The 25,438-nt window shown below is 30.8% G+C and overlaps 1 protein-coding gene across 7 annotated transcripts in view; it reads left to right on the top strand.

The window, feature by feature from the left end:
• The window catches only part of LOC106464497 (tyrosine-protein phosphatase Lar-like), a 187,478-nt gene that overhangs the window by 157,424 nt on the left and 4,616 nt on the right, over window positions 1–25,438 (top strand). For 3 of the 7 annotated variants that reach the window (XM_022392228.1, XM_022392226.1, XM_022392227.1), the window contains 23 exons: window positions 2,261–2,569; window positions 4,133–4,444; window positions 5,187–5,384; window positions 5,850–5,942; window positions 6,261–6,447; window positions 6,907–7,114; window positions 7,756–7,945; window positions 8,873–8,967; window positions 9,730–9,946; window positions 12,592–12,761; window positions 13,612–13,794; window positions 14,253–14,461; window positions 14,845–15,094; window positions 15,732–16,037; window positions 16,524–16,637; window positions 17,016–17,170; window positions 17,415–17,700; window positions 18,331–18,424; window positions 18,670–18,746; window positions 19,160–19,294; window positions 19,848–19,973; window positions 23,146–23,300; window positions 24,574–24,709. In XM_022392228.1, coding sequence (XP_022247936.1) covers window positions 2,261–2,569; window positions 4,133–4,444; window positions 5,187–5,384; window positions 5,850–5,942; window positions 6,261–6,447; window positions 6,907–7,114; window positions 7,756–7,945; window positions 8,873–8,967; window positions 9,730–9,946; window positions 12,592–12,761; window positions 13,612–13,794; window positions 14,253–14,461; window positions 14,845–15,094; window positions 15,732–16,037; window positions 16,524–16,637; window positions 17,016–17,170; window positions 17,415–17,700; window positions 18,331–18,424; window positions 18,670–18,746; window positions 19,160–19,294; window positions 19,848–19,973; window positions 23,146–23,300; window positions 24,574–24,709 — 4,205 coding nt within the window. The remainder of the gene's footprint in view (window positions 1–2,260; window positions 2,570–4,132; window positions 4,445–5,186; window positions 5,385–5,849; window positions 5,943–6,260; window positions 6,448–6,906; window positions 7,115–7,755; window positions 7,946–8,872; window positions 8,968–9,729; window positions 9,947–12,591; window positions 12,762–13,611; window positions 13,795–14,252; window positions 14,462–14,844; window positions 15,095–15,731; window positions 16,038–16,523; window positions 16,638–17,015; window positions 17,171–17,414; window positions 17,701–18,330; window positions 18,425–18,669; window positions 18,747–19,159; window positions 19,295–19,847; window positions 19,974–23,145; window positions 23,301–24,573; window positions 24,710–25,438) is intronic. The other 4 variants (XM_022392231.1, XM_022392232.1, XM_022392229.1 and 1 more) reach the window with 3 other exon arrangements.

Here is a 25,438-nt window from a genome sequence, read left to right as displayed (position 1 = left end):
TATATATATATATATATATATATATATATATATCCCAGTTTGAAAGGTTTCATGTGATGAAAGATCACGTAAGTTACTGCATTAGAGCTACTTAATTCATACAATATCTCTCCTGTGAAGGTTTTTAGAAATAAACTAATACACAAATAATATTTGTTGGTTTTATTAACTGTCTGCCATAAGCAGTGGTGGAATGAAGCTGTATTTGAGCTTTATTTACCACATAAACACACTGTGTCTATGTTAACATGTTTCTAGGAACAATTTTAAACAATATTAGGTTTTAAGGTTACCTCTCTTTTATTACAATACGGTACATCAAAAATAGTCGTGTAATTAACTTCGTATTTTTTTTGTGTTTGTTTTTCCTTACTTAATTTGTGCTTATAAAGCTGTTAATACTTATAACATTTGTAGATAGCACAAAGCACCACATAACTTCATTAACTAATATTTTTTCTTTCAGTATATATTAATATATCTTAAGCAGAATACACTGAGTTTTTGATGGGACCAGTTTAGAAAAAGAATGATGAAAATAAAAACATTTGTTAAGGAAAATGTTCATTTTAAAAAGAATAACTTTTCTATAGTTGATATATAAATTCAGAAACTTGCAGCTATTCAACAAACCTTGTATGTCTCATTAGACATTTGTTGTCAATTCCAAGACTTGTCCTATTATTTACACAAATTAAAACAGACCACTCTCTGATTTTTCTTTCAAAAGAAAAGAAAACTTACCAATTAATTATACAAATATATAGCTTTTGACTAGTAAAACATTTGATAAAAAGTTCAAACTACTCAAATGAGTGTGTGTGTGCAAGTGCATGTGCCACATATTTTGACTTGCATGAATTATTATTTTTGATTTTGCTAAAATCACCACACTAAAATTGTGTAAAACAGACCTTAAATGTTCTGCATCTGTAATGACACAACATCTGTGAAACAGTGTTGGATTGTGTAGGAGTTTTCATTGATATTATCAGTAGTGCATTAACACAAGTCCTGAGTCTGTACATAGTACATAGGTAAAGATTTCATTCTTACATTAACATGATTGATTTTAACTAGATTACGTTATACAAAGTACATCACTAGAAGGTAAAAATTTCATTCTTACTTTAACACAATTGATTTTAACCAGGTTACATTATACATAGTACATCACTGGAAGGTAAATATTTCATTCTTATATTAACATGATTGATTTTATCTAGATTACTTACTTTAACACCATTGATTTTAAACAGGTTACATTTAACATGATTGATTTTAACCAGGTTACATTATACATAGTACATCACTGGAAGATAAAGATTTCATTCTTACTTTAACACCATTGATTTTAACCTGGTTATAATTAGTAATGTTAAGGAATGTAATCTTTACCTTCCAGTGATGTACTATAATCATTGGTAGATAAAGTTTTTATTTTAACACTAATGCCTCTATCATCCAGGTTACTCTGCAGTATGTATATGGAATATAGATTAAGCATTAACTTGTAACACATTAAAAAAGTATTGACATTTAAGTGGACTGCTTTAGCTCTCTACTAAGTCCTCTAATTAATTATAAAAGTGATAGAGAAATTAATTTTGAATACAAAACGTTGCACATTGTACAGTTTCTTTGTCTTTAATGCAGGTAGATTCTTTTTTTTTTCATCTCTATCATTTTCAAGTTGTATGTGAAATACGACAATTTTTGTTTGGTCTTGGTTACATTACATTTATGCCTTTTAACACTTCAGATCTGTTTGACCAACAATAGAGACACTAAAGTTAATTATCCTTATTATTTTGCTTTGAATTCTAATTTTGTATTTCTAAACTTTAGTGAAAATAAAATAGTTAAAACATTTGTTTTATTGGTTTTTAAAACATTACTACTTTTTGAATTTATTGTTTATAATGTGGTCAGTTTTTTATTTATTTGCTTGTTAATTATTTCCTCTTGGATTGAATATATTAGTGATAATGAAAACTTCTTAAAACACATTATTTGTTGTTTGTGAATTAGTACTAAAAATATATTAAAAACAACTGACAAAACGACTTAAATTTACAAAGTTTAAATTATTGACAACATAACAATTGGCTGTGAGCATGTATGTTGTCTAAAATCCAAGATGAAAGTAAGCTTTTTTTGTTTTGTTCTTTTCTTTACAAATATTTTCACTGGATTGCCAATCTGCTTCCCTTGTCATTACCCATCACCATCTATCCCTCCCAAATGTATCAACCCATAGTTCCAGGTGCTCCTCCCCAACATATCCATGGTAGTGCAGTAAGTTCCCGATCCCTCCGTATCACTTGGCTACCCCCTCCTGTGGATCAACAGAATGGACAAATCACCTACTATAAAATCAAATACTTGAAGGCCAGCACTAGTAATGACCCTAAAAAGGCACGCCAGATACAGACAGGTCCTGATGAACGTTCTTTCATCATTGATGGACTTGAGAAGTGGACAAAATACTATATTTGGGTGCTTGCTGGTACTGTTGTAGGCGATGGTCCACTTTCTGCACCATTAATTGTACAAACAGATGAAGATGGTAGGTAGAATATGAACCACAGATTCTACACAGTACATTACTTTGTATTACTAATTCTTATGAATACTTCGTATGCAGTTTTCTAAAATCTACCTCTTCAACTTTATGCAGTAGTTTTCCCAAGAATTCATATTGCTCTGCAAGAACTAACCATCTCTCTCTCTCTCTTATATTTCTTCCTCAAGCTATTTTATCCTTTTTTTTCTCACCATCTGTCCCACATCTCTTGTAACATAAAATACAAAATAACTAACATTTGGTTAGGATTACTTTCATGGTATTATCTGTAGTGTGATTTATATTCTTATGGTTATTAACACATTTTCCTTCAGTACAATATAACATTTACTACTCCAAAAGTTCATATTTTTAAAAATGAATTTTTGGATCATAAAAAGTTATCTAAGTGTTATCTCAGAAGTTTCTCAGACTTTATGCCTTTCTTTTATAGTTTCTCTTTCACTAGAACCTTTGTATATGCTTACAGAGTATGTGAAATCAACATGTTATAGCATTAAGCATGTTTTGCCCTGATCTCTATAGTAGAGTGAAACAGTCTTAGTATGAACATTATACTGAAAGCTGTATTTTTTGCATAAGTTATGAGTTTGTTGGATTTTTCATAATACTTAACTTGTTTATAATATTCCTTTTGCTTGATTTATAACATGAGTACTTTTCCTTGTTTTGTATCACTATCCATAAGAAAAAAGCTCTGAATATATCTTTTGTGTAAACAAATAAAACATTTATGAAATATAAACTTATAAATAGTAACTTTTTATGTCACAACATAAAAACTTGAACTTTTAAAAATGTATAAAACTGAATCTGGATACTAAATGAAATAGTAATATGTCTAAAAGACAAAAAAGTAGTGAGACAAAGCAACAGATTTTTAAAAAAAGAATAGTTTTATAGCCTGTGAAAATATACATGATAAATACGGACTAAGTCATATCCATAAATTATGAATTTTTAATGAGCTGGTATAAACACTGAAAAGTTAAATATATTAAAATGGAATTTATCATTTTTAATTAGCAGTAGGGTAAACCCTGAAATGTTAAATATTTAATAATAAAATTTATCAATTTTACATGACAATGGGCTTTGAAAACCAAAAGCAAACTACAAATATGATTAATCTACATAATTAAGCTAGACACTCAGATACTGAATTTGTTTTAATATCTTGTATTAAACATGTATATAAAGCTGTTTTGTTTTAAGGGGTTGAGTATAAGCAGCAGCAAAACTGTTTAATTATTCAAAACGTAGTTGTTAAAACTTTAATGCAATATCACACCAACAAACTACTATTACCAACATTTTCAAATTTCTTATACATGCCATTTCATATACATGTATACAATGAAGAATATTATTTTCATGTATGCATACTGGAATTATACATGGTCTGTTGTATTTGTTTCTAGTTGACTTAACAAAGTCATTGTCTTCTAGTTATTGTATAGATATTACTGGGTTATAATAAAGTAGATATGTTATACTACACCATCTGCATCAGATGAGATTGCCAGTTTCACTATATGTTTGTAGTGCCTGGAGAACCTAGAAATGTGAAAGTGGATCCTGTTAATAGCACCAGTCTACAGGTTCAATGGAAACCTCCAGCTAATAAGGATAGAAATGGGCTAATCAGAGGTTATCAAATCCACATCCAAGAAAAGGATAAAAATAATAACTTTGTTGGAGAACCCATCAGGTATGATGTAGCCAATGAAGAAGCAGAGAGCTATAATGTCACTGGACTTCAGCCAGATACAACGTATACTGTACAGGTGGCTGCAGTTACTCGAAAAGGTGATGGAACACGTAGTCATCCAAAAATCGCAAAAACAAGAGGAGGAGGTAAGACACTGACAATCCAATATTTATTGTAGAATATGTAAACAGCGATCCATTAATATAAAATTGGCAGAAAAATACAGGAAAATAATTGTTTTACATAATGGTGATGTTTTAATGTTTGGTTATCCCTATGAGTTGTTAAAAACTTCAATATATAATTATTGTGACTGAGGAAGGATGTAAAATTCATCAGTCATCACTTTTATTATTATTAAACCTAGTTTTCTTCTACTAAGTTTAGTCTATATGTTTAAAGTGTCAAGTATGATTTGTACTATACTCTTATAATTAATGTTTTGAATTTTTTCATGTGTATACACTGAGATCACCACTATAAAAACAACTTCAATCCATGTAATATGAAAGTATACATAATTAAGTGATCTTATTAAACATAAGTAGCCATCAAACCATATGATGGTAATTATAAGAATATTTACTAATATTTGAATAAGAATAGGTGGTAAAAATATACTGTTAGTTTTCTTGAAGCTGGTACTAATTAAGTCATGAATAATTGAATCAGTAACTCATTGTTACTATATAAATATAAAAGAAATGCATTCACTTTCCAGTTTCTTAGTTGCATACAACTATTTGAGTATTTTGTTTAACCAGAAATAATTTAAGACTATAACTTAAGAACAGAGTTAATTTGATATTAAGTTGACACAGTTGTTTGACTGTCATTTATACAGATTATTTAGATGCCAGTTAAGATACTAGATATTGCTTTTTACAGTTCCCTCAAAACCAGAACTCAATGTAAGGGTTGTATCAGAGAGTCCACAATTAAAAGTGGAGGTATCATGGGCTCCTCCTAAATACATCTATGGAGATCTCCTAGGGTACAGACTTCGGTACAGAAGAAAGGATGATCTGCATACAGAGGAAAAAGTGATTAATCTCCATGACCAGAATACTATCATAGACAGTCTAGGTGAGACTTGTTTTTAATTCTTGTACTAAAAGCATACTTATGTATTGTGGTTGCTGCTTCAGTGAAGTCTACTTAGCTTTATTCTATAGACTTAAACTATAATGTTGAGTTATAATTTCAATAATATTAATAGGGTGGTTTTAACCCTAGTGATTTTTTTTTTTTTTCACTTTTATGTCAAATATTTGAGTTGTTCTTAAATTCACTTTTATATATTTAAAATTGTGGAACATAACCAATTTTTGTTTAAAATACAGTTTCCATGAGTAATTCTCATTGCAAGACAAACCATTGAAAGGTTTTAAAAAACTTTCTCCTCAGATTAGGCATCTGACTAAAATAAATATCATTACTCACAGTGACTTTTTTTTTCATTTATCTTATAAACATGAGAAGCTTCAGCATTGTAGTTTTCAAGTGCTAAAAATGAAAAAAATAAGACATAATATATTTTTTATGATGCAGCCAGAGGGGCTAAGTATGAGTTTCGACTTGCTGGTAGGAATTCTCTGGGCCTGGGTCAAGAAGCATCAGTGCCTTTGGAAACTCCTGAAGGAGGTAAAAATTCCAAGCTTATTCCTATCTAATTGTGTTTAAATAACATTTGAAATGTAGTAAGTCATTAGATCTCATCTCAAGTACTATTAATGAGCTTTAAGACTATCGTAAGCAAAATGAGACTGTAATTACCATTAATAAAGCTGTTGGTGAAAGTTTTACCAAGTTGTTAAACCACTTTTATACTGTTTCATGGTAATCCTTTTAATTTTTATGGCAGATAAGAATTAATTTTTATGTCTGTGTGATGTTCCCTTATTGGCAATATATGTATGCTGTTTCAAGTTTAAGTATTATCATTGTTTATCTCACAAACAGTTCCAACGGCTCCACCACAGAACATCACCCATTATCTTCAAAGCCCTACTACCCTTGTGATTCGGTGGAGCCCTCCTTTGTCCCAGTATAGTAATGGTCGAATCATTCAGTACGGCATCTTGTTCCACAAAGCTTCTCAAGATGCATCTGAAAAGAAAAATGTAACAACTACCAGATGTGTTTTCAGGTAGCTGAAGCTCGTCTTCTTAAATAATAAAATTACAAAATGATACCAGTTTTAAAATCTGATGAATTTGTTAATTTTAAAAAGATTCTGTGAGATTTCAACAGAAAGTGTAAAATAAGATATCTTGTAAATAGTATTATTGTTAAATCTCCAGTCAAGTTGTAAGATAGGATGTCAGAACTGTTGTAATAGTGTTGATGATATCTTGTAAGCAGTATTATTATTAAATATACAGTCAAGTTGTAAGAAGTTGTTGTCATTGTGCTGAAGATTTTTGTAACTAGTATTATTATTAAATATCCAGTCAAGTTATAAGATGAGATGTAAGTTGTTGTCATTGTGCTGAAGGTTTTTTATAATTAATATTATTATTAAATCTGTAGTCAAGTTGTAAGATAGGATGTCAGAAGTTGTTGTCATAATGTTGAATGGATAGTCAACCAGTTCTTTACTTTATAGTTCACTGGATGAAAATACAAAATATGTGTTCAGAGTACAGGCCTACACCTCGGTAGGTCCTGGTCCCTGGAGTAGTCACCTGGTTGTTGACACTCAGGGAGATGGCCCATCTGCTCCAACTAATGTCCAAGCTATGGCCACATCTGATCAATCACTAGAAGTTTGGTGGGATGAGGTTCCATATTTTCCAGACATCCTAGGATACCAAGTACTATATACTTTCTTTTATAATTTAGCTTGTAAACAGAAATTGTGCTATTACAATTAAACTAACTTGGAATAACTGGTCTGATCACAAGTAGACGTATTTCTATAAAGTGCTGTAATTTATACTACAGTACTAAACTCTAAGTTTCTTTTTTATATAAATGATTGTTAAAAACTTATAGTGAATTCTTAAAAAGTTTTCCTTTTGGTAAATTAATTATTGTAGATTATGTATTGATAATTTAAACTCATTCTTTGAATGCATTCTTCATTTTAATATATAATGTACACATATTAATACATAATCTGTATTAAGAACATTTACACAGTTTTAAGTGAATTTTTCTTTTTAGCATGTAAGGTCTGTGTACTAATACAGAATCTGTATTAGTGTATTATACTGAGGTCATAAATAAGTTCTTCATTTAATATGTACTGTAATTTATTAACATAGAACTTGTATTGATAATGTATACACAGTCCTTAAGTAGATTATTCCTTTTTAACAGTCACTGTAAAGGTTTTTTGATACAGAATGTGTATTGACAGTGCATATACTTAGATTGTAAATAGATTTTTCATTTTAGCATACACTGTACATCTACTAATACAGTCTTGTTCATTACTCCAAATTCTTGACAGGTTCTTTACACACAAACTGCTGTAGCTGACTTGGACCTGTGGAGACGTAAGAAGGTTCCTTTAACCTGGTCAGCAGAACTAACAGCTTTGGACAGCCATGCTACTTATTCCATCAGAGTAGCAGCTTACACCAAACCAGAAAGGCTTGGTCATTTGTCTGAAGTTATTACTGTTACCATTGTACCCACAGGTACAAGTGAATCTGTTTGTCCTTTGTTTTGTTTAAAAGTTGCTCTATATGTTGTTCTATATGTATTACTTCACATCAGCATTTTCCCCATAGTCATAACTACATCGTTTCTTTTTCTTTCTCTCTCTTTTATTTTGGAGGAGGGCAATTTAGATAAGTAAATTATTTACAACAAGTGATTCCTATTATACCATTGCCATTATGTGCACAACTCTTATCACTTGGTCTGTGACTTATTATTTTGACTCTATTTAGGATTTAGAAAATATGATTATAATTAATTCTTAACATTTAATTCCTACTACCATTATTCTCACCAACATAATTACATTACTTTAACCTAATCTATTTTTTCTTTGGAAATTAAATTATCAAAGAAATTATTCTTAACAATTACATTGGGTCACAAATTCCTACACAGGCACACTTAATTTGGTTTCACATTTTATCTTTACTAGATTAATGAAAAAGAAAAGGTGACACTGTTTAAACACCTATTAACATTCAGAATACTGAAAAGAGGTGATTCTGTAATGAACAGAATGTGAAAGAAAATAATTCATTTTATCACAAAATGATCTTCAAGGAAAATTTTTTTCATAATTAAAGTCTGTATAAGATCATTAGACTTGTCTTGCATAAGTTCAGTTCTCAACATACTAGTGATGCCCTCTGGAGAAGTAAATGTTAAATCCACTAAACACCTAGCTGGTATTGAAAATATTAATATTACTTGTTTATAAATTATTTTGTATATATAAAACGTGAAATAGAAGTAAACTTCCAAATAGAACATGTAAAATATAAGGTATGATATTTTTTTAATAAAAAAAATGTTTTGTAACATTTCGTATGTTATTAGTTTATATATGTATAGATATTTTTAATTTTCTTGGGACTTCCAGATCATTTGGTTTCATTTTTCAGATGTTCCGGCACAACTCCGGGCTCACGGTGTTACCACTCACAGTATGATTCTGTCTTGGCGACACCCTCAGAAGCTGAATCCGATCAAATATAAGGTATGATTGAGTGTAACTATAATAACCCACACTCTGTCTGTATAGTTTTTCATTCTCTGTACATTAACTGAACAAATATATGTGTAACATTACAACTCGCATGTATTTTGTTCTACATATTTTGAACTGTGTTGAATTGGAAATCAAAGATCACATCAGAAGTTTTACTGCTTTTACAACTAAAGAAGAAAATTGTAAATCGCCAACCTTGCTTGATGGTAGTGTTATTATGTTGAGAAGTGTGATATATTGACATAAAGTGTATTATAATTGGGAGAAAAGTATGATCTTTAAACTTCATTGATACTTTATATCTGAATATGAGGTGTCAAATCATATGAAATTTTCTTTATAACTAAAATGCAGGGAAGGTTATATCACCAACCCTATTTAATTTATTGTGCTGTTGTATTTAATGCAAAAAATACAGAATGAATTATCTGTGATCTATCCACTGTGGAGAATCAAATCCCATATTTTAGTAATGTAAGTCATTAAACTTACCTCTGACCCAATAGGGCACAATTTATTGTATTATATCTGAAACTAACAGCAGTAAGAGGTCAAATATCAAAGTCATCATATTTTGGTTCATATAATGTTGTTTTTTTAAGTAAAATAATGAGAGGACCAAAGATTTTAGGTCATGGGAATAACTTGGGAACAAAGATTCCATTTTTGTATTAGTATTTTATCATCATACATTTTGTAGTTTCACTTAATTTATTTGATTTTATTACTTAGTAACGAGCTTGATTTCAGATTTCTTTTGGTGCCCACAAAGAATTCCATGACAGTCAACGAGTTCTTCAGACACTGACTATACCAGTTCAGACCATTTTAATTGAACCTAACATAACAGAATACAAGATAGATGACCTCATGCCATTTACTACGTACCAAGTGAACATCACTGCCATACCACCAGAAGAAAGTTACCGACCTCCTGCCAAAATCTCTGTTACAACAGCCAGAGCAGGTGAAAGTTACATACTGTTATTTTTAATAATCTTATGCTTCTGTAACAGGAAAAAAAAAAAAAACATAAAAATATTTCCCAATTTTTTCTTCAGAACATTTCTAAGCTAAGATAGTAAAATAATTATTATTTTTATCTTGAAAAAAAATTCATCATAATTGTAATGAAAGTCCTCATTGTGATATGAAATGAGAATATTTGCTAAAAGACTTGCTTACTAAAGTTTACTTAGATTAAAACAATTTTGTTATACACTTCTAATGTGAAATTGTATGCAAGTCATATGTTAATAAGGTTATTGAGTTAACTCTATCTAATAATACACTTGTTTGTGGAAATGCACGTGAGTACATGCGTATTTAGATAGTAAGGTGCATGCACATTATCATGACAGACAAAACTGAGTATTTTTATAATAGAGTAGCAGAGACCTGCAAAAAAATCTGTGCTCAGATTAGTGTCTTTATTGCAACAGTACCTCCTTAAATACAGGATTTCTAGAACAATACAAAATAATTCTGCTGTCAGTAGCCTTATAAGCATGCACAGTAAGAATTTTACCCAGAAAAATGGTGCAAGTGCCTGCCTGCACCAGAGAGCTGGAAAGTTCAACAAACAAGTCACTACAACTGCTCTATGAATTAAGGAATAATAATAAACGATAGATGTAAATATTCTTTATCAACCTTTTGGTACAATAACATTAAAAGCTTGAAGTTTTCAAAAAGGTCTGATGTTAGGTCCTAGAATAACATTATAAGTTTATTTTTAGAGAGTATTAAGTACAGTATAGTTTAGTCTTAACTAAGCTAATTTAAAAAATGTACACGGTACAGTGTTAATTTATCTCTTTATTGAACTTAGGCCTAACATTAGTTAAGGTTTTATAAAGTATGACCTAAATACAAGTGGATTTATATATTTCAGTGTATAAGATTATATTTCATTTGTATTATTCTACAAATCTTGTATTTAAAGAAATATTATTACAATAAAGATATTAATTTGACAGCAAACATTTTGTGGGTCTCTGCTAGTCCTGATAATAATGAAGTTGGTGTATTGATAAGAAAAACTTCATACATGCATTGATAAAAAAATTTTAAAGCTAAGTTATAATCATATATTAGGTTGTCAAGAAATTAATGTTGCTTTTTTTTAGATGAAAAACAAAACATTTATTAAAAGAAATATTCTTTATTCTTATCGATGATGCTTTTCCATCTTACAATCAGGTTGTTAATACCCTGATTAAAGAAATCACTTATGTCAATGTCCTCTTTAACACCTTCCACACTTACATACGTTTTCCCAATAAGATGGTGTTGCAGTAAACGAAAAAGATGGTAATCAGATGGTGCCATATCTGGATAACATGGTGGGTGGGGGAGAACTTCCCAACCCAACTCTATAATCTTGTGTTGCATCAAATGTGCCATATGTGGACATGCATTGTCATGGAGAAGAAGAACACCTTTCCGATTGACGAGTAAAAGGCATTTCTGATGAAGGGCTTGATTTAAACGTTCCAGTTGCTGACTATAGATCTCTGCATTGACAGTGTGCTGTGGATTGAGGAGTTCGAAATGAATTAGTCTTTTGATATCCCACCAAATGCAAAGCATCACTTTCTGCAGATGGAGGTTTTGGGATCGGAAGTGGTTTTTGTCTAGGACTGAGCCATTGTTTTTGGCATTTAATATTCACATAGAGAATTCATTTTTCATCATCGGTGACAATTCTGTCCAAAAATGGTTCAAGCACATTACGTACCAGAAGAGATGAAGCAACGTTTACATGTTGGGAACAATGATTATTGGAGAGTTTGTGAGACACCCAAACACCTTCTTTAAGGAGTATTCCCTTATTTCTTAGATGTCTACAAATTATTTCATGAGAGAAATGCAATTTCAGGGCCATTTCACAATTGTGTTGCCTTGGATTAGACTCATCAAGCATCTTCAGAGCATCAATATCAATTACAACAAGTTAGCCTCTGCCATCATAGTTTTTAAGGCTAAAGTCACCTGAATGAAATTTGCTGAACCATCGTTGACACTTACAAATGTTCAAAACATTTCCATAAACTTCTTTGATATTCTTTGTGGCTACAGAGGCATTGTTTCCCTTCTTGTATTCAAACAGCATTACATGGCGAATGTGTGTCTCATTATGTTTAATCACTATAAGGGATTAGAATATACTAAACTTTACACATTATATAGGCTACACTAACGTGACGTTTAGGTGGTTTCTTAACTATTATATGTGATGTACGTTTTTGGGGGAGTGGTAAATTTCTTGATGACCTAATACATTGATATAAATTTTGTAAATATAATTTTATCAAAATAACATATTAATAATAACTCTGTAAGTCTGTGAAGTAATGATATATTGACTTTAACTGATATCATCGTTCATTGTCAGTATACTTCAAAACCTTCCTTAATTGAAATAATTTTTAAATTGTTTCAAATTCTTTTTGCATTGATTGTTGCTTACAAATATTGAAGAAGCTATAATGATAATGTAAGTTAATTATCAAATGTTTTATTTGATAAAATAATGATGCAAAAGAAAGTGACACTATGAGAAATGTTCTTAATATGATATTTTAGAATAAGTAAGGATTATTCCAATAGCACCCAAACCCATGGTTAAACCAGACACAGTTGGGGTTCAGAACCAACAAGAGATCATCCTTATCCTTCCACAAGCATCAGAAGAGTTTGGATTAATTAGCCATTACTTCTTAGTGGTTGTTCCAGCTGATAAGGCACGGGAAGATCCTGACACTTACATTATTGAGGAGGTAATCATGATAGACTACTGGTATTAATGAAAAATAATAATTCTAAGTGTTTGTACAACATGAGCCCTAAACTATAGCTGAAAGCATTTTACTCAAAGTTATTTCCATGATATATAGTTAGATTTGGTTTGTAATAAATTGTTTAAACTGTAATACAAGCAACTTGAGAACGAAAAAGGTAAGTAAGTGCTCTCAACTAAAGCATTTGTAAGATAATTTTGTTAAAAGGTGTTTCTACAAAAATGAAGTTAATGCTATTGATGTGTGGCTACAATTTACGATGCATACATAAAGAGCTAAATCAATTGAAATTATTCAGATGAGCTAGTGAACAAAAAGTTTTGCTATAGCAGGAATTCTGAATATGTTTGAGATAACTTGATAAAATTTAATTTCAAACCGAGACTGTCATCTATTAACTAATACTTGGTTCAAAAGTCAAGAGAAAAACTTAAGACTTTTTCAAACAGTAATTAGATATTTAGATATTTAATAAATGTGCTGATATAATAAATTTAAATACAAAAATAAATTTTACAGCATTGCAGTTTGGCTCATTTTATACCCTTTGGCACACCTCTCAGATGGTTGCTCCTTTTGCCCCACTTTTGCTAGGGCTCTGGTTCTCCAGCTGTATGATATGTATCTAGTAATTATTCACTTTATTATCAAATTAATGGAATATATCTAATAATCAGTCTTTTTTTTTCCAAGTTAAAGGCTTATATTTTATAATTGCTCATTTTCTTTCCAAATTAATAGAATTTATTTCATAATTGTTCATTTTCTTTCTGAATGTTTGATGGGTATTTCATTACTTTTCATTGTCTTATAAATGTTTGTTTTTTAGCTGAATGATACATATCCTGACAAGCTTGCTCCATATGTAGCTGCTAAGTTTTTACCACGTGATATGCCTGAGAAATTTCACCTGGGAGATGGTAAAGTTTATAATGGCTACCTTAACAAACCTCTTCAGCATAATCAAAAGTACAGGATCTTTATGAGAGCTGTAGTTGATACTCCTCAAAAGGTAGGTGGTTTTAGAAAGCCATGTGATATATTATAAAAGATGCAAGTTGAATACTTTGCTAATGATATTGACAAATAAATCAGTAATTTGTATTTGACTATTTATATATATATTTTAAGATAAAATTTGCCAAAAGACTTAATGTAAGCATAAGTCCCATGATTGACTTAACTTATCATTTAATTGTAACAGTTAATTTCATATTTAACCTTTATAATGTGTTTATGAGTCAGTGGCTCAGAAGTCCATTGAAATGGTAAGGAAGCATGGCAATTAGTTTTGAAAGATATATTAAATGGACTGTTTAATTCTGAACTTTATACCTGTTCATTTAAAGACAACAAAAGTTTATAGAAAATGTTGTCAATAAAATTTTCATCCATCTCGGTTGTAAGTTTAGCTGGTTTTATGTTTTGGTTGAGCCTTTTAATATCTTTGCTTCTATCATTTTCTTTCAGAATTTGTACACCAGCAGCCCAATGTCTGACACACTGAGCCTTGACTTAATCTTGTCTGGCCAGCCAGCTCTCTCTGGTGCTAGTGGTGGAGATATGGCTAACAAAGTGGATAGTAGTATAGAAGATTCTGATGTGGTGTGGGTGGTTATTCCTATCATCGTGTGTCTTATATTTGTTCTTTGCATTGCAGTGTTTATCATTATTAAAAGGTGAAAAATTATTTTGTTACATGATGGAAACTACTAATAGTTGACTCATTTTTTTAATTAATAAGCTTTTTTTAACTGAACATCTTTTTTCCAAGGAACAAATGTGGAAATGTTTCCATTGAATTATAATGAAATAATGTTGAAGCTTAAATAGTTTTGTAAATGTTTAATGACCTGTTGGTTGAAAGATATATTTTATGAATTTTCTCTTTTTTTTTTGTGAAAAGCTTGGTTGTTTTTCTTGATTTTTTCACAGTATACTGTAGCCATTTTCATAATTTTGTTTTTACTGTTTATCTTCTTTTTTTTCATTAACTATTCTTCATTTTTTGTTACCTTTTTTTCCCTGAGTTTGTTATTAGAGAACAGTGCAAATTTTACAGGCGTTTCCCTAAACTTCATAGACGACGTCAACTGAGCAAGGCATCAGTAGGAGAAACAGCAAACAAGCTTCTTGTAAACTCTGCAGATAGAGAGTTTACCACACACCCAACTGATCCTGTGGAACTGCGACGTCTCAACTACCAAACACCAGCCATGATTAATCATCCACCAATTCCTGTCACTGAGCTGGCAAATCACATTGAACGACTGAAGGCAAATGATAACCAAAAATTCTCTCAAGAATATGAGGTTTGTTGGAAATTAACTATACTTTATTCTAACAAATTCATAGTGTGTATATTTCAGTAGTTTTTGTGAGAAAATGTTGATTGTGACTTCTTATCTGGTACGTAAGTTTAGACAAAGTGAAGAAAGGTAGTTACATTCAGTAAGAGTTAGAATAAATCAGTGTTTAACTGTAGACCATTCAGCAAGCAACATATGTGTTGTATTATATCTCAAAACAATTTGATTTTAGCCCAAATGTAAACATAAACTTATATGTGAAAATTAACTTCCATTAGCTAATCAGTTAAGATAGGAATATACAAACTGAAAAACTACAGAGCAATGTGATAACCTAAGAGAACCTGATGATAAAAAAAAACTAATTTGTTCAAACATGAATGTGTATTTTTGCACACCAGTTTTTACTGAAAAGAAATAATCATTTGTTTAATGAGTTTCAGCATAATTATTCCCACATTTCCTTCCAAAGTTTGTATTTCAGATTATATTTATGTTGCTTGTATTTGATATAAAACTGTGATCTCTTTTGAAAAGTTGGGCTCAGTTTGTTGCAAGAACATTCTTAACTGTTACATAGGAACTAGCTATAGGCACTGCCTTGCCTGGATTAAAATATAATTTTTTTATTTGTTTTTAGTCAGTTGAACCTGGTCAGCAGTTCACTTGGGAAAATTCCAACCTTGAGGTCAATAAACCTAAAAATCGTTATGCCAATGTCATAGCTTACGATCATAGCCGTGTTGTTCTTCAGACAATTGATGGTATTTCTGGGACAGACTATATTAATGCTAACTACTGTGATGGCTACAGGAAGCAAAATGCTTACATTGCTACACAAGGGCCACTTTCTGAAACTGTTGGAGATTTCTGGCGCATGGTGTGGGAGCAGCGGAGTGCCACCATAGTTATGATGACCAAGTTGGAAGAAAGGACTCGTATTAAAGTCAGTACAACTTTGTTCATTAAGATACATTTTTATCTGTTTTTATCACAATTTTTAACATATTATCACTAAATAGCTGAATAATAAGATTAATCCTACATTTAAAATTTTGGCGTATGCTTTGTCTAGATGTTGGCTAATTATTAAATTGATGTCTTTTTCTCTGAGATTGTGAATACGTATATATAAAAAAGATTGTATTTCTTTGAAAATTAGTAATTTATAATTTAATCAACATAACAAACAAGTACAGTTTAGAGTTATTTGTTATATTTGCTTAGCTGCAGAAATAACAATTTTAAAGAAAGGTTGGTTTTGAACTTTCTAATGTTTTTTAGACTGAATATAAAACAAAAATACTTGAATTCCTTCCCTTAGAAATTATCATTCCAGTTACTTAGAAAGTTCCAATGTTTTATGAAACAAAAAGCCTACTGAACCCTTAAGGTATGGTGGTATGAAAGACTTATAATTTGTTATTTATAGTGTGACCAGTACTGGCCATTAAGAGGAACAGAGAAGTATGGTGTAATGAATATTAGTCTTGCTGACATCCAGGAGCTGGCAACATACTGTATAAGGACGTTTATTATACAAAAAGTAAAAACATTTTGAATACATTACGTGATTATATATACATGTTATATAATTTTTAGCACTACAATAAATACCATACATGCTAGACATTCTAAGTAAATGTGTCAAACCTTCAGTTTTAGACCAGTTTAATTAGGTACTTTTTACTTGTTCTCTAATTTAAAAATAAAATGTGTGCTATTTTCTAGTTTTATTACCCTCATAAGATCTATTTTATTTTAAACTTAATTGCTAATCAAACTCTTCAGTATTAGAAGAAAGGATAAAACTGTATTTATACAACTATAGGATTAGTATAAGTCTCCATGAATAAGATCTCCTCTTTGTAAGATCATTAAAACATAAATTTATAAAGATACTTCTTAATTTTTGCTCTGTTAGATGGGCTACCCAGAAAAGCGAGAAGTGAGACAGTTTCAGTTCACAGCTTGGCCAGACCATGGAGTACCAGAACACCCAACTCCGTTTCTCACATTTCTTCAGAGAATTCGTGCTTTAAATCCACCTGAGGCTGGTCCTGTTGTGGTTCACTGCAGGTAGGATGTCGTTACACAGATCAAGTTTTGTAAGTAGAGAAAAATAGATGGATAAGCTGCATAATTTTGTGCAAAAACTTTTATAACCTTATTCCTTTTCATCTTTTAATAGTGACATTAATAACTAAAAATTTAAGGTATAAATAAATTCAATGTTTATGTTATGAACTTATGTACAAGTTGTTTTATTGTTACAGATGTTTCTTTATCACATAACTTACTGTAATTAAATATTTTTGCCTAGTGCTGGAGTTGGAAGAACAGGATGTTACATAGTGATCGACTCCATGCTGGAAAGGTTACGATATGAGAACACAGTTGATATCTATGGTCATGTGACCTGCCTCAGGGCTCAGAGGAATTACATGGTACAGACAGAGGATCAGTACATTTTCATACACGATGCAGTTCTAGATGCTGTGCTTTCAGGAAACACAGAGGTTCCTGCCCAGAATCTCTACTCTCACATCCAAGAACTCATGGAAATTGTACCTGGAGAAAACTGCTCTGGAATGGAACTAGAGTTCAAAGTAAGTTTTTATGGTCTAAACAAGAATCTTAGATTCTATTCAAAATATATTAGTTTTTAAAGCTGATCTTGAGTTTGGTTTTTTGGTTGTAGTCTGTACAGCATAGTTGATTAGATTCTGTTAAAATGTTGTAACAGTTTCAAGTAGTTTTCAGAATTTTTCTTGTTATCTGTGACTGAAGTTATTATAAACTTATTTTTTGCTCTTGCAGTCATTTTTGAAAATGTTGCATTCATATTAACAGTTTTTGTTATCTTCATAAAGCTATTTTATTCATAAAATTTAAGATAAAGCTTTTGACTGATGATAAATTCCTGATGAGTGAAAAGTAGTTAAACTCATAATGTCAGGTTTTCATATTTATTATAAATGTTAATAAATACTTCTGTAGTTATTTTGTATCTGTAATAAAACTCTTGTGTTTATTTATAGAGACTTTCTACTGTCAAGGGTCAACCCAACAGATTTGTTAGTGCCAATCTTCCTATAGTTATTTTGTATCTGTAATAAAACTGTTGTGTTTATTTATAGAGACTTTATACAGTCAGGTCTCAACCCAACAGATTTGTTAGTGCCAATCTTCCTATAGTTATTTTGTATCTGTAATAAAACTGTTGTGTTTATTTATAGAGACTATCTACTGTCAGGTCTCAACCCAACAGATTTGTTAGTGCCAATCTTCCTATCAATAAATTCAAAAACAGACTTATGAATATTTTGCCTTGTAAGTAGCATATTTCTTTATTTTTTCTACACAGTAATACATAAATATTATGTAAAGGTTTATCTTGAATATAGAAATCATGATTTATGTTATAAAATATATTTCCTTAAAAAAATTGTGATCTTTATAGTCTTTTTCTAGACTTCAAGTTCAACCTACATTGTTTTTCATTTTGAATTATGTTACATGTTTCTAATATAAATAATCAGTTATTAGTGCAAGATTTTTCTGGATTACACTTTCAGATGAAGCCACACGCGTGTGCCTTCAGCCTATCAGAGGGGTGGATGGATCAGATTATATCAATGCTAGCTTCATTGATGTAAGATACTTTTAGTTATAATAAGTTTGTGTGATTTTAATGTTCAGATTATGAAATATGACATTTTATATTAATTACAAAAGGAAACTTTGTTGGTAAAACACATTATCCAGGATATTTCTTCTTTGAAAGGTCAGTTTTTAGGTTAATGTTGAAAATCAAACTTGTAAAAATTAATGTACTTTCTAATTTGATAGCTATTAAAAAAATAAGATATTTAATTTTATTAAACTACCTTTCTGTGTGTTAAGTATTAATATCAAAATAACAAATAAAATTCTGATAATTCATATTTCGTAACAAACATCATGTTCATTTCCAGCAGAAAACTACTTAACTGCTTTTTGGTCATAGGTGATTTTTATTTTATGTATTGTATGAATAATTACAAAACAGTATTTTTAAACTTGCAGGGTTACAAATACCGAAATGCTTACATAGCCACACAAGGACCACTTCCTGAAACAACAGAGGATTTTTGGAGGATGTTATGGGAACATAACTCTAATATTATAGTCATATTAACTAAACTCAAAGAGGTTGGGAGGGTAGGTTTTATTTTTTCCTTCAAGTCTATATAAACAGGATATCAGGTTAATGGCATAAAATTAAATGTTCCAGGCTAAGAGTAAGTGATATACTTTGTTAACTTGCAAAGTTGAAAAATAATGAAGTAAGTTTATCAGTGCTTGAGTAAATCTTTGTTTTTGATTCACAATAACCTATGGAATTTAGGCTCTGGCTATAAGAATCACTTCTGTTTAGTTTGAATATGTCCTGAAGAGGAAATCTTGCTAATTGTTGGGTAGTCTGATTTAATGTAGTGTAGATGACAAACTTCTACGCGGACACGGTGAAATTTTGGTTTATTAAAACATTAATCAAAATACTTATAGTAATGGATGTTTTTCCAGTTGTTTTATTGCAGTGAATGGAGCCAAAACAAAGTATTGCTATATGTATACATCTTTTCAATATTTAAAATATGTTTATTTACTCACCATCAACTGTGTAGTATCCTTCATCCACTGCGAATATTACTACAGATTGCTGTAAATGTGAAGAATAACTAATGAACTACACATTTTCTTTGTCTAACAGGAAAGATGTCATCAGTATTGGCCCAGTGAAAAATCCCAACGGTACCTGTACTTTGTAGTGGATCCTATTACAGAGTACAACATGCCCCAATACATCCTGAGAGAGTTTAAAGTAACAGATGCAAGGGTATTGTACATATGGTTTTTATTTTCTTTAGCTAAGACTTAACCTGTGTAATTCTCTTTCAAAGAGAAGTACTGAGGAAGTGTTTGAAACATAAAAATCAGTAATGTGTACACGGGTGGCTGGGCTGGCTCAAGCCCCTACCTTTTTGCCCTTATACCCAAAAAAGGCCTTTTTTTCTGTCATAAAAACTGTCAACAACTATGAAAAGACAAACGTTATTCTACACCTTGCTTATTGCGAGTTATTAGTAAAAAACAAAAAATTCAAATGTTAAAGTGAATGACACACAGGGACTTGTAGGTCTTTACAGTAAAAAAATAATTGTGGTTAATTCAACTAACAACAGCTCCCCCACCAAAAAAAACTTTCCTTTTAATGATTGAAAAGTGCCCTATTTGTTAATAAGCCTCTACTCTTTAAATGTCCTCTGCACATTGATGGTGAAAATTAAATTTTTGTTTATAAAAAGAAAATATCACCTGAGCGCCTGATCTCAATTGTAGCACATTAGTTAACTTTTAAATTTACTATTCCTTGCTATAGTTGAAATAGGTTTGTTTTTATTTTGTATAATTAATTGTTATTTGCTCTTTGAAGGTGATATGCATTTTGAGTTGGTTTTCTATAGCCGTGACATAGCCACTCAGAGAATGGCTCTGAGTTTTTTTTCAAATACAAACTTTTAGCTCATAGCTCTATCATCTCTTGACCCCTTTTGAGATCTAATTGCATTTTTGGACTCTGGAGGTCAAACACTTTTGATTGGTGTATTTGACCACTCCCAAGGTCTCTTGGATTAATTTACTCTAAACCTGCCTAAAAAAATTTCAATTTGAGGGTAGGCTAGTAGAGATCCTGATAAGATTGTGTCTGGTATACATGCGCACTACGCTTGGTATTGCACAAAAATATAGCTAATGAAAAGGAAAAAAAGTCTGATACATTAATTTAATCCTGCCTCAAAAAACTTTCAAATGATGCAGCTGTTGAGGATTCCCTCTTGTTTGTTTTTTATCTCAAGTATTATATTTTACTCTCATAAAAGTTAGTACAGTGTACTTGATTGGGTCAACTAGTGCATGAAACTTTGTACAAACATGTGACTGAAAGGTACATGAAAGCATAATAAACTTGTTGATCTTACAATAAATTCATTGAGAAAGAATGAACCAACTTTGTACTGTTTTTATAATCTCAGTCATGATGTTAAGAAAATATGTAGGCTCAAAAAGTTAATTAAAGACAAAAGTAAAAACTTGAGTGTTTTCAAAAGGTAGAACTTTCTTCATAAATGTACTTGAGATAAATTGTAGGTTGTTGCACAGATCAATGGAAGGACAAAAAAACATGATTAACAGCTAATTTCATATCATAAAATGGACAAAACAATAGGACATCAAGTTTGTAGAGGATTTTATTGATTTCATTTAGAAGGGTCAGGAACAAGGAATTGTCAAGTCAGTAAAAAAATTTGAGTTCACAGTTCACTAACTTCATAAAACAAGTTTCATACAACAATTGCATTTCACGAAGTTTCCAGAACAAGGGCTTCGCAAGTCAGTAGAATAATTTATTGAGTTCGCAGGTCACTAACATGATAAGACCATCTAAAAACAATAATTGCACTTAATGAAGTCTCCAGAAAATAGGATTGTCGAGTCAGTATAAATATTTATTTAGTCCACAGATCACTAACATGCTAAGATAAGTTTTAAACAACAATTGCACTTCATGAAGTCTCCAGAACAAGGGCTTCATAAGTCAGTTGAAAGATTTGAGTTCACAGTCACTAACATGATAAGGCAAGTTTAAAAAGATAATTGTACATTTCGCGAAGCTCTCCAAACAGAGACTTCCCATATGAGAAAAAGAACGTATTGATTTTGCAGGTCACTAGAAGGATAAGACTAAATAGTAGAGGATTAGAAATTATATCATTTGCTACTAGAGCTTTTGTATAATATTTGACTAGCACGGTGATATGTCTCATTATTTTTTGTATGTAAAAGTGTTTCAAACAAATCATAATTAACTATGAATATTCTAAAAGGGATCCCAGCCAGTATGATTTGAGCTTACTGATTATGATATGAACACTAAAAGTGTGACAGTACCTTGTATATATATATATATTCATTAAAAGTCTGAAATTTTTAGAAACATACTTTTTAGTTTATTCTATTGAATGCTTACTTTTTTGCAGTCTGTTATTTATAGATATTATGTAAAGATCATTTCCTAAGTTTTTTAAACATAATTCAGGCAGCTAATAACAATTCTTATGGGCCAAGTGTATCCCACTGGTTAGTGTGCTGGACTGTGAAGCTCACATTTTATGATTCACATCTTGTTACTGATAATAAAAAAATTCTTATTATTATAATAATTGAGCTCCTCACATTTGGGTTGTGAATAATGGTCAACTATCTCTGTTTAGTGTGACAAGAGTTGGTGGTGAGTCCTGTTCAAAACTAGGGCTGGCTAGTGCAGGTAGTCTTCCAGTAGCTTTACACAAAGCTCAACAAACAAACAATTCTTATAACATAGCCAACTATTTCCAGTACAGTCTTTATTCAAAAGCTCCTCAAGCTGGCATGGTTATTGTTCAGATACCCCTACAACCCTAAAATGAAGCATAATTGGTATCAGAGTGTCAAAATTTTAATACAGAATATAGCATAGAATTTCCAATGATTGCATTCAAATAAATCAAAATTTCATGCCTACTACTAAACATACTAGTTAGATTTTAAGGTTTCTCACAGAGATAGATATGACACTCTGAACACCCACAACTTGAAGACCGTTTTACTAAAGCAAGTGCTGTATCTTCATGAAAGATGGTAATATCTTTTTTCTTTTCTTTTCAAACAAGACAAATATCTCTCAGCCGTAGGATGCACATTTCTTGGGAACATCATAAACAGACTTTAATTACAATGTGATTTTAAGTTATGTTACTTTTATATTTCAAAATTTACAACACTAACATAATAACATTTGTGCATGAACATTCCTGTAATCAAAATATTTTAAGGTTTCTACCAAAGTTTGAGTTGTAGTGCTATTTCACATTTTCAGATGTTGGCATCTCTGTTTTAAACACATCATTTTCAGCTGTGACACTGAAAGGTATCTCCAAGTTTTTTATATCTCTGTTACATATGACTAGGATGGACAGTCTCGGACCATACGACAATTTCATTTCACGGAGTGGCCAGAACAAGGAGTACCCAAGTCAGGAGAAGGATTTATTGACTTCATAGGTCAGGTACACAAAACCAAAGAACAGTTTGGTCAAGAAGGTCCAATTACAGTTCACTGCAGGTAAGAAGAAGGTTAAGATAAATTTACAGGTAGTGACTATCAAATAATAGTTAGTTTTCCAAATTAAAACATTATGTAAAGTGCATGCTTACAAATTCATATTTTCTAATGTTAATTAATAATCTTTTAGAGTTATATGTACTTAACTAATATCATTATCTTTTAAACTGATTTTTATCTTAAATATCTGTTGGTAAAGTCCTGCTTTACACAAATAAGTTTTGCACATCTTTATAATGCACTAATGACACACCATGTAAGAACTATGCTCCAAGTCCTGTACTGTCCTTGTAACTACTTCCTACACTGTAGGTCATGCTCATTCTTTGGCCTTGGGTACATAATGTTGGCTAACACTGCAATTTCCATTGTTACAAGTTTATGCAAAGAACAGAAAAATCAGTGTTAGACCACACATTTTTATACTTTACATAGACCATCTATTGCATATAGACATCAGCTTTCAGGTTACACTTAAGCAGCCCAAATGCTCAAAACTTCATTTAAGTTGCATTAACAGATATGTGGTTGATTAAGATTGCTCCAATTTCACTTTCTTCGGACAATTTATGTTGTTAAAATATTTGTTGATTTTGAGTAATAGTCGGAAGAATGTGATAATTTTTCAATATCAAATCCTTGCTTAGTATTGTATTAATTGTACCAAGAGATATGCCCAGCTTAATTGCAGTGGCATTTTCAGTTGGAGGGTTCTCTTTCATAACTTTCACTTTGTGGATAAGAGAATTTGCCTTGGATTGATTGGCTTTGGGGGGTTTGGATGTGGATCCTGTTGCTGCCACAAATGCTCTGCTGTGCAAAATGTTTTGCTTCTGTGGAAAACATTGAAGGTTCCACTTTTTGAACTACTTTTCCATTTGGTTCTACATCATTTAAAATCTTACTATAGTAATATCCTTCATCCATAAGTCTACCCATAGCTGTCAAATAGTGAACAATTTGCTGTGGACCAAATTTGTGCGTGTGCTAAACACATCAACTGTGTACTGTAATAATTAGTTGTTTACATATATCTGAAAATCTGAAATTAGTTATTATGGCAGGAATAATGGAAAAGATGATTGGTTTGGTACTATTGATTATTTTGATGTATCACTTCATGACACTGGATTTTGTTTGTTTTTTAATAGAAAATAAAAAAAAGAAGCAAATTTTGCAGTTTTATGTTTAAAAGAAACAAACCAAATATGTTTCTTTTACCCCTCAAATGGTAGTAAACAAAATACATTTATATGTCTGTTATATCGTATAGTGCTGGAGTAGGAAGAACAGGTGTGTTCATCAGCCTTAGCATTGTGTTAGAAAGAATGCAAGATGAGGGAGTTGTTGACATATTTCAGACTGTGAGAACATTACGAACACAAAGACCAGGCATGGTCCAAACTGAGGTAAGTTACTGAGTTTGGGGTTGGAATCTGATACTGTATTATTTCTTGCAGACCTAGATATGGAGATGAAAGTATTGCATGTCATTTTCAGTAGCTGTTTAGAAATAATGTAATCATTGTAAAAATATTGATTATTGCTGTTCTCACTATCAGTATTGTTTGAATTAACAAAGTTGGCAATTATATTTGTATTTGTGTCATTACTACATATTATAAAAGTTACTACAAGTACTTGTGATGTAATATTATCAGTATTTAAATTTTTCAAAAAATATATAATTATTTGTATCTGGGAATGGGTAATTATTTGAACTTGCTTAAATATTAGTCTTATAGTTACAAATGATAACATTAGCAAATCCTGAAAGAAAAGAATACCTTTTAGGTATAACTTTACATAGGTAGTATTAGATTAGGAAATTATTTTGATGCCTATCTAAGATAATAGCACCACCAACAATATGCTTGTCACTGCCAGATTCTGTCAGAAATCACCATCATCTTAATTAATTATGTTTATTGTTCTTTTGACATACTACGATTACAGACTTCTAATCAGAAAAACATAAACAAAAATAATTTTAGATTTATACTATGCTTTCCACAAGTTACTGCTCAAAAGCTTTTTGCTCAATTCCAGAACTCACTAGCTCAGCTGGACCTATAGCAATCGAAAGTGTATTTGAAACACTATTTTTATATATATATATATATATATATATATATATA

This window comes from Limulus polyphemus, unplaced genomic scaffold, assembly GCF_000517525.1.
Source record: "Limulus polyphemus unplaced genomic scaffold, Limulus_polyphemus-2.1.2 Scaffold1668, whole genome shotgun sequence".
Lineage (NCBI taxonomy): Eukaryota > Metazoa > Arthropoda > Merostomata > Xiphosura > Limulidae > Limulus > Limulus polyphemus.
Note: the sequence above shows the minus strand (reverse complement) of the source record. Positions and strands in the feature narration are given on the sequence as shown.